General features: G+C 39.8%; 1 protein-coding gene across 3 annotated transcripts in view; it reads right to left on the bottom strand.

The window, feature by feature from the left end:
• RPN2 (ribophorin II) overlaps positions 1 to 10,332 on the bottom strand; it is a 57,283-nt gene that overhangs the window by 32,901 nt on the left and 14,050 nt on the right. For all 3 annotated transcript variants that reach the window (XM_006764507.2, XM_006764505.2, XM_015564444.1), the window contains exons 3-6: positions 7,157 to 7,252; positions 5,754 to 5,929; positions 3,677 to 3,752; positions 1,491 to 1,625 (exon numbers count right to left, since the gene is read on the bottom strand). In XM_006764507.2, coding sequence (XP_006764570.1) covers positions 1,491 to 1,625; positions 3,677 to 3,752; positions 5,754 to 5,929; positions 7,157 to 7,252 — 483 coding nt within the window. The remainder of the gene's footprint in view (positions 1 to 1,490; positions 1,626 to 3,676; positions 3,753 to 5,753; positions 5,930 to 7,156; positions 7,253 to 10,332) is intronic.

Below are 10,332 nucleotides of genomic sequence, written 5' to 3' on the forward strand. Positions count from 1 at the left end.
CCTGATTCCTCACCCTCCCAGCTAAGCTACCTCCCCTCATAGCACACCTCTAAGCAGAACACGGCAGCCTAACAGCCAAAATATACATTAGAGAGAAACTAAAATAACTCTCCATTAAGAATTAATGGGCTGCTTAGAAGAGAAAACTGAAAGCAATTTTTTTAAAAAGTAGAACCTAAAAGGCATTATTAAAATTCTGGAGGTTGTTTACTTAGGAGGAAAAATTTTCCATTTCAATCAGTTTTGTTTTTTAAAATCTACCATCTAACAAAAAAGCTCTCTTGTCCCCGACAGTGTTATTCATAGTCGACATGAAATAATTTTCTTTAATTGACCAATTACATTTTTCCATCACTAGGCTGTTGACATGTTAAAATGGGTGACTGTTCACCAGAACGGTTAAGTCAAAAGCAGTGACAGCAAAATTACTCCATCCAAATACCTGATTACTAAAAGCTTGGGAATAAAGCAAGAAAACGTTTAAGTTATATACAAAGAATATCACCAATTTATCTAACATATTGTGCATAAAAAAGTCCCTAAATGATTTGTATCCTAAGACCCACATTTTTGCACTTTAACTCAAAAACAGAAGTTAAAAGACAGTAAAGGCATTATGATATCTCCAGACCTCCTACACGTAGGATGAAGGAAAAGACAACATAAGAATGCTAATACATGAATAAATAATTAGATCATGTCCTCTGTAGAAAATATGAAATTAATTCAAATTACCTAGGCAGATAATCATTTACTGTTTACTTGAAAAAACCCAGCACAGAACTCCTAATGCATAAAAGAAAGTTCTAACTTGAAACCCCAACCTCTCCTCCTAAAATTAAAACAGCAGCAGCTTATATTTTAAGCCCTTTAGATCAAGAGTGGTAACCTTCCCATAAATAAGGGGTACAAAGAGGGTCCTACTCCAAAAGACTTCCCACACACATCCCACGAAAGGTTCTTTCAGGTTAACAAGTTCCTCTTGAAAAAGAAAAAAAGAATTAACTCTTGGTGGATGTCTGGTAGACACACAAGCCTCTCATTGAACTATATCAATCAACAAAGATTAGCTAAGATTTAGCCACTGATAAATGAGGGGGAAGGGAGAACAGGCAATTCTGAAGTACAAGGCACTCTCAAGAGAAAGAGGATTTACATGGGCCACCAACACAGAAAGCATTCATGAGACAAGTGGGAGTTATCAGGAAGAAAAGGGAGGTGAAACAAGAGTAATACACTTGGCCTCCTTGTCACTACCTCATACGTTCATACCCCATTTGAAGCAAGTGTAACAAACTGTTTACATGTCTATCCCACTGACAACCAGCTTCTTGAGGACACCTTTCTATTTCTCATCCTCAATGCCTAACCCAAGACACTGAAGGACTACACCCAAGGCTACTGAACAGCTCTCTGAAAAAAAGCTATCTGGAGCAGATAAAGTCAACAACCCCTTTGGGATTCACTCTTGAGAATTGTTAGACAGGCACCTCCTTAATGGATGGCTCGGTTCCCACATGGTCCATGAACTTGTAGGTGGCAGCCACAAATAATGCTGTTGTTTCCAGTCCTTCTTCAAACTGAAGATATACACCTCCCAGTTCATCCAGGCGAGCAACAAGGTCCTGTCACAACAACACAGAAGCATGTTGGAAGTCACGTGAGAACAGAAATGAGAGTGCAAGAGTTTTGAGAAATCTCAGTCTAAATCTGGAGACCACCTCAGTAACTTAGTATTTCTCAAAAAAAGAGAATAAAGTATATTGTACAGGCATTTGAAGAGAACATCATCTTCTGCAGCTCTATGAGTATACCTTCCCTGACCCCTTGTACTCAAGTCTAAACCCAGGAGTCATGATACTGAAGGCACCACCTGCTCTGGGCAGAAGGCCAGTGGGTCAGGCTACAGTGCACCCAGGAAGCATCGTGACATAGACAGATTCCATGACCATTCATTTGGATACAGCCTACAGAGCTGAGCATTTCTCTTTCCTAGTCAATGCTCTAAGGATGAAGAGAGACATACTGCTCTCCTGGGCCACATGATGAGGTAGCTAATGTGCTTCTGGAGCATCCAGTGATGACACTGTCAGGCTGCCTGTCATCACTGACTATGCAGTCCAGGAGCAGCAGGAGGTTCTGGGCACTGGAAAGCATAGAGTAATAATAAAAACCACAGTGACCACTTGCTGAACACCTATTATGTATGAGGTACTTTAGCACCTCACTTGTTCCTACAACCACAGTAAAAGGAAACTGAGATTCAGACATTAAATAATTTGCCACAAAGTAGTAAGTGGCAGAAAAAAAAATTTAATTTCAGGGTTTTTGGCTCTAAAAAAACTTGGACTATGAAACTATACCTACAAAAAACTGAAAAAGTAGTTTTTTGCCTAACTGATGTGGTAACTATATTGGCCTAACAAATCCTCCCTAGGACAGGGGTGGGCAACCCCTGGCACGCATGCCAAACATGGCATGTCAGTAACTTTTGATGGCACGTGAAACCCTCTCTTATAATCTTCCATTTACAATTTTTGTGAACATTTGAATGACTTAAATGTTAAATTACAAGGAACTGTCAAGACACTTGATGTTATGTTTGGTTACATAAAGGCTTTTGAAAAGAAACTGAAAGTCTTTAAGAGGGATGTGGATGGTGAGAGATTTAGATATACACATCAAAGACCTCCCAAAAGATGACAGAACAGACTGTCAATGCCTTCAAAAGCTGTTTTTAAACATCATCGAGTCAACTATTGAGCAGTTCTTCTCAAGATTTGCGAAATTCAGAGAACTGGAAGAGACAGCAAAATTCATGAGGTTTCCAGACAGCATGAAACTGGAGGAACTAAACTTACAAATGTTTTCATGGATAGACATGGCTGACTTTGAAATGCAGTTGACTGAATTTCAGAGTAGCTCAATTTGGAAGCAGAAGTTTATTGACCTTAGAGTTGACTTGGAAAACATTGAAAAAAATCATTTAGAGACAGGAGTACCAGAGAGAAGTGTCGAAAACAAACTATTGAGGACTTGGAATGCCATTCCAGAAAATTTTTTCTGTTTAAAAAACTTTGCAACAGCATTACTCTCCATGTTTTCATCCACATACACTTGTGAATCTTTGTTCTCAGTGATGAATTTTGTTAAGTCTCGTAATAGGAGTAGGCTGATGGATGAAAGTAGTAGCTCCTGCATATCCCTAAAGGTCACGAAATATAAACCTGATGTAAAATCTCTGTCATCAGTGATGCAGCAGCAAAAGTCCCACTGATAATATCAAATGGAGTCATAAAGTTTTCTGTCAGACTATCAGTGTACATGTATACATTAAAAAATAAATGTATTTTTCATCATCATATACTGTGTTTTTGTCACTCCAATAAATTTTATTATTTCTTCAAGGTTCTTCACATACGTACACCTTAAGAGATATCAAGTAGGCGTAACATGTTCTCAAAAAATTAGGGTTGGCACACAGAAGAATTTTGAGTCAGAGATTTTGCTGGTTTTGGCACATACTCACAAAAAGGTTGCCCACCCCTGCCCTAGGACATTGCTGTGATACAAAGAACATAAGTGTGCCATGAATATGAACATGGCTATGCTAAATCATGCATGTCTATCTGCAAGCTCTTCTAAAGAGTTTTATTTTATTTAAATAAATTCACACCTCAATCTCCTCCACGATGCTCCTCAGGTCAGCCTGCTGGGACAGGTGAGATGCTGTCTGGAGAGCCTGGACTGTTCTGGAAGGTAAAAAGTAGAACCCTAATGAACGGCAAGTCTCCTTTCAGCTACTCAGCCCTTCCTATATTGAGACACCTTCATGAATATCCTACTCTTATTTTTCAGAAGGATAAGACAGTCTCAACCTTTAAGGAGCTTATTTACAATCTTGCTGGCAAAGATGTGACAAAGACCAGTACATTATAAAGGTCATTACAGCTAGAAGAAGACCATCTGTACAATAGGACCCACAAGAAGTACTGTGGGCATAGAGAAGAGAGGGAGCATAGGTTCACCTCCCTCTGAAAATCTATTTCATTCCTAATGGCATCACATACAGAATAATGAGACTAGATTAGGTTTAAAAGAGATAGACTCTTAGAACAGAACTCAATTTGACCAAGGTCAATTTGGCAGAAGTCAACTGCCTGTTAATTTTCTACTTTTCTTACTCCAAGACCAAAGAAATATTGTAAAATCTACACATGTAGGTTGCTGGGTAGAATTTGGAACAACTTTTCTGAAACCAACATGAGACAAGTGTACAGTAAACATGTGTTGAATAACTTAATAATATATTATATAAATGTTTCCATGAATACATATATGGTAAATATACTTCATTCTTTTTAAAAAAAATAAGATTGTTTTACTGAATTTGAGAGAGAGAGAGAGAACATCAATTCAAGAACAAAATATCAATCAGCTTCCTCCTTGCACACCCCCTACCGGGGATCAGGATCAAGCCTACAACTCAGGTGTGTGCCCTGACTAGAATAGAACTGGCTACATTTTGGTGCACTGGATGACCCCCAACCAACTAAGCTACAACAATCAGGGCAAATATACTTCATTCTTATTAGCAATAACATAGTATTGGATGCACTGTAATTATGTCCAATTAATACACTTAATGTCCAATTACTTAATGTCCAATTGATAAATATTAAATGTTTTACTGGGTCATACAATGCTATAATGATAACCCTTACTCATACAGATAGATATTTTTTTAAATCAATGAAGTGAAGTTCACATAGCCATTTGAAAGTGAACAATTCAGTGGCACTTAGTGTATTTCACCATGTTGCGCAATCACCACCTCTATCTAGTTCCAAAATATTCCCATTAATCCCAATTAAAACCTTGTGCCTATTAAGCATTTTCTTTCTTTCTCTCTCTTTCTCTCTCACACACACACACACACATACTCCACTCTCACCCCAACCCCTGCAACCACCATCTGCATTCTGTCTCTATAGATTTACCTATTCTGGATATTTCATATAAGTGGATCATACAATATATGATCTTTCATGTCTGGCTTCTTTCATAAGGTTCATCCATGTTGTAGCATGTGTATTTCATTCTTTTTTTTTTAATGGCTAATTCATATATTTTTATACACTTACGAGTATATTTCTGTAAGATAAACTTTTTAAATTTATTGGGGTAACACTGGTTAATAAAAAGATCATCTTTTTAAGGTAGAATGTGGTAGGTATGTACACATCAGATTTTTTATTAGATTCTTCTCTTGTTACAGATAACTTGGAAAATATAAATGGTGCTTTTCTGAGTTGAATAGAAAAAAGCTGAGGACCCTTGGTGGTTAAGCAAACTGCTGCTCAACCTGGGACTAGCTTCCTAATTCCCAAGAGAGGATTGGGCCTTTGTGTAAAAGCACCATTTATTCAGTCAATGTGCTGGGGCATGTACAGTGAGAATTTGTCTGCTTTCATAAAGATCACAATTAAGATTCCCTCCATGGAAAACTAATTCCATTAAGATGACCATGATGAAGGCACTGATGGAAAAACCTGAGCAGCTTGGAGAAGACTGTGTCTAGGTGAGCTGCATGAGGACAGGAACCTTACCTGTCTTAGTGTAGTAGTACACCTAGCAGAGCACCTGACACATAGTAGATGCCCAGAAAATATTTGCTGAACAAGTGGATGAACCCTCTCAGGATAGTATCCAACACAAATGAAGCCTGAGAAATACTTGAGATGATGACTCACGCTAGCACGGTCTCTTCCTTGCTGAGGCGCGTGGTAAGGGCACTGAGGGCTTCTTGGGAAGCCAAGGGAAGGCCAAAGCCGCTTAGGGCTGCAACTGCATGGTAGATCTGGGTAACAGACGAGTCTTCACTCACAGCTGCCAGAAGCAGATCTTTGGTCTCATTTGAAATAGAGATCTAAGGAAGGATTGGCAGATACAGAGTTTTAGAACAGTTGCTAACAATTAGTAGCATATATGCCAAAGATGGCACACAGAGCAACTGCCAAAGTCACACCACCCACCTGTCACATGATCATTCCCCCTCGACTACTCGGATGGCAGAATTAAATGTTTTTAAAACCTTAACACAACACTTGAAAAAGTTCTGCAAATTACTTGTCTACTTTTATGGCTCTTCTATGTTTAATAACATGGATTTCCAGATTGGTGTGGGGCATTCTTTCTTTACTTTAAACATTTTTAAATGTTAAAGGGAGACAGAAAGGAAAATCAAGGCTTCCCAGGAGAGAGGCGACTATAGGAAAAAGTTATTTAAAATTAACAAAAAGTGAAAACTCACAGGAAAAATAAACCACACTTCCTTTAAAAAAAAAAATCACAAGAGCCCAGCTGGTGTGGCTCAGTGGTTGAGCATCAATCTATGAACCAGGAGGTCATGGTTCGATTCCAGTCAAGGCTCACACGTAGGTGGCGGCCTCGATCCTCAGTGTGGGGTGTGGGCATGCGGGAGGCAGCCCACCAATGATTCTCTCTTATCACTGATGTTTCTATCTCCCATCATTTCCCTTCCTCTCTGAAATCAACAAAATATATAGATAAAAATCACAAAAATGGAATTCCAATCCTCACTAATGGATTTTTATTGTTTAAACTGGAGGCCTGGTACACGGGGTCCCTCAGCCTAGCCTGTGCCCTCTCACAATCCGGCAATCCGGGACCCCTCAGGGGATGTTAGATAGCCAGTTTTGGCCTGATCCCTGCAGGCCTGATCCAGAGAGGAGGGAGCCCGATCCTGTACATTGAGCATCTGACCCTGGTGGTCAGTGCACATCATAGCAACTGGTCATTCGGTCACTTAGGCTTTTATATATATACTAGAGACCCAATGCACAAAATTCATGCAAGAGTAGACCTTTCCTTTGATCCTCTGATCCCAGCTGCCAGCACTGGCTTCCCTCTGGCTGCCGGCAGGCACCAGCTTTGTCTGGAAGAACATCCGGAATGACATCCAGAATGATGCCTGGTCTAATTAGCATATTACCCTTTTATTGTTATAGAAGATACAGATACATACATATATATGTATACATACATACATACATACATATCTGACATGACCCTCCTTCTTTAAAAATAAACTTTACGATTTAAGGTATATAAAAATGTAGGAAGCTGGACTCACCTCACAACCTGAGAGGACCTGGCTGGCCTGGGCAGCGTAGAACAGGGAATCCACATTGCTGGGATCAAGGTTTGATTTAATGAAGGCGCATGCTTTCTGAAAAGGGGGGAAAGTCAGTAAGCGGTGATATCCAAGTGAGTGGGAAAGGCATCCATGTTTTTTGGATGACAAAATTCTAAGCAATCTATGATGGCTTAAAGTATGAGTTACATAAGATTTCATTTTTTAAGTTCTTACTTTCCATAGAACACTGTATTATCCCAAATTGCTGACTTCAAAAAAGGAATGACAAATTTGAAGGAACTCTATTCCTTGTGAATCCTAGAAAGGAAGGAAAGAAACCACTTCCATTGAACACCTGCTCTGGTTATGACCTATGCTGGGTGTTTAGGATGCTCTTCTTTTTAATAAACATAAGGACCCTGTGGTAGGTAGTATCATCCCCTTTAACAGAAAAGGAAACTGAGGCCTGGAATTGGTAAGTAATCTGATGAAGGCGACAGATCTAATAAGTGGCAGAGTGGATCCTTTGATTCCAACTGTACTGGGGTCTCTACTTAGATGTACAAAGCTAAGTCAAGTTGAACATACCTAAAATGAGCTTGAAACCTATTTCTTCACCTGGACTTTCCAGCTCATGTATGGGCATCACTATGCACCCAATTACCTAAAGCAGAAACCTAAGACTCAGTCTTGGACTTTACCCTTACCTTCCAGTCTATCGAGTCTATCTCCCCTTTGTTTCTCAAACCTAATCCCCACCCTCTGGTTCTATCATTGCCTTATTCCAGGCTCTTGCCACTTCTCACCTAGATTGTTACAATCATCTCCTAACTGGTCTCAAGCCATGCAATCTACCCTGTAAGCTGCTTCTATGTCAGCGGTTCTCAACCTGTGGGTCGCGACCCCTTTGGGGGTTGAACGACCCTTTCACAGGGGTCGACAACATAAGGAACTGTATTTATGTATTTAAAGGACCAGAAGGTTGAGAACCACTGTTCTATGTGATCTTTACAAAATACAAATGTTACCATCTTACTTTGCTATTAAAACCCTTATGTGGTTCCTTATGATTACCCTCAGAACAAGAGAGAAAGTTTCTGATACAGCATAAAATGTGCTCATGACTGACCCTTTCTCTGTGCCAGCTTTATCACATCCCTACCTCCATCTTCAAAATCTTACCGCCAGACTACTGCAGCTCCCCAGATATACTATGCTCTCGCTATTTATGTTTTTGACCCTGCCAGTTCCCCTGCCAGGAGACCTATCTCTTGTCCTTCTTGTCTGCCAAATCTGGTCTTATCTTCATCTCTGCTCAGATGTCACCTCTTCCAGTGATTCCAGAAAGCCTTCACTGACATTCATCCCAGAACAGGCCAGCTGCCCTCCTCCCTAAGTGCTCCTCAAAGCACTTACCATACTGTACCAACATCCTTCTCCAGTGACTGGTTACCTGAGATCAGAAACTTGATGAACCCCCATCACAGTGCTGGGCACAGAGTAGGCACATAATAAAGCTCATGCTATTTCTACATAGCAAACTCTGAAAAATGTTATTTACTAGTTATATTGCTAAATATTTTGGTTGAGGTAACAAAATTCAGCTATTCAAAATTAAATGGTAATAAAAAGTTAAAAGTGGGTGCACTGGGAAACAGGACAGGGAGTAAGACAAGGTGAGGCATGCAATGGATTATTGCTTTTCAATAATAGCTGTTCTGCATTATCTGATATTTTACTGTGTGCATATGTTACTTCAACCAAAAAGCTTTTTAAAATATTTTTATGAATAAGCTTTAAATATGAGTCTCAAAACAAATGAGTTTCAACCAGAAGTTTGAAAGAAACCAAAGAGAGAAAGGAAAGAAAGAAAATATTCACACTGCACAAATCGGGGATCTGAAAAAGAAAATCTATTAGAGACCTTTTGGTAGAATTAATGAGTAAGCTTAAGACCTGTGCTTTGCTGCCATCTGGTGCTCAACAGTGGAATGACAGCACTGAAGCTACAAAAAATGATTAGGGTCACTGCTACCACTTTTCAAGCACCTAAAATGTGTCAAGCACTCTTCTAAGTGCTTTATGTGCGTATCTAATGTATAGGTCCTCTTATCATCTTAAGTTTAGAAAAAGAAAACTGAGTTCTTAATGGAGGAGGTAGAATTCTAACTAACCCAGGCAGCCTGGCTCCAGAGTTTGAACTGTACAATTTCTACCTCTCAAGGGACCACTAAAAATGTTCTGTTCTGAAGTAAAACCAACATCATGCCTACTCTAATTCATTGCACAGGCAACTCAAGGTAAACAGTTCCAGCAGTCAGTGGCTTCAAAACCCACGATGTTGACAGCATGGTTGTTTCAATAGTAACAGAAGTGGAGAAGACCTCACAAAGCCCACTCTGAACTCAATAAGCTCAACCTGTGCTGGGGGTGTGGTAATGCAGCTGACACAGAGAGAGTATCAGTCATAGGGTCATTTCACGCTACATCTGTGAATATGTAACTCTGACTCCAGCTGGCCTCCCATGTACCAGACTCATCTTCCCAATTGAAGGCTGAAACTCATCACTAAATGCCCATTTTCCCATCTGTTCCCCTCAGCTTTCTGTGCCCCATACTAATACTACCATTATCTAAACATCCTCCTGAGTAAAGAACTAATCAGTGCTTTCCTCTACCTACTCTTCCGTATACTGTAACTCCCTAAGCCAATAAGGAACCAACAAACATCCAAGAGAAAAGGCAGTAACCTCACTCTCATCTGCCTTTTCGTCTACCTTGTTTCCCCCACCAAAAGCTCCCAACTACTTGTCTCCTCTCAGGCTATGCTTTATAATCTCACCAGACTTTGTTATTGTGTCGTGTTATTGGGGCATACCCTGGTGGGAGTCTCACCCCACCAAGTCCTTTGTACCAGACTCATTTTTCCCATGTGTACCAGGTGTACCGGTTAATAATGCGGATTTTGTAATCAAAGAAAACATGATAATTTCAAGAGAAACATCAAAAGTAATTACTTTATTCAAAGTAATGTCCATCGCTAGCACATTTCATCCATCTTTCAGGTAATTTGTGGATACCGTCGCAATAAAACTTTACTTGTTTTGAGGCAAACCATTCAGAGACCCAATTTTCCATTTCTTTGTACGTTTTGAAGTGCTGCTCAGAAAGTA

Source organism: Myotis davidii, unplaced genomic scaffold (genome assembly GCF_000327345.1).
Source record: "Myotis davidii unplaced genomic scaffold, ASM32734v1 scaffold38, whole genome shotgun sequence".
In the NCBI taxonomy this organism is placed as follows: Eukaryota; Metazoa; Chordata; class Mammalia; order Chiroptera; family Vespertilionidae; genus Myotis; species Myotis davidii.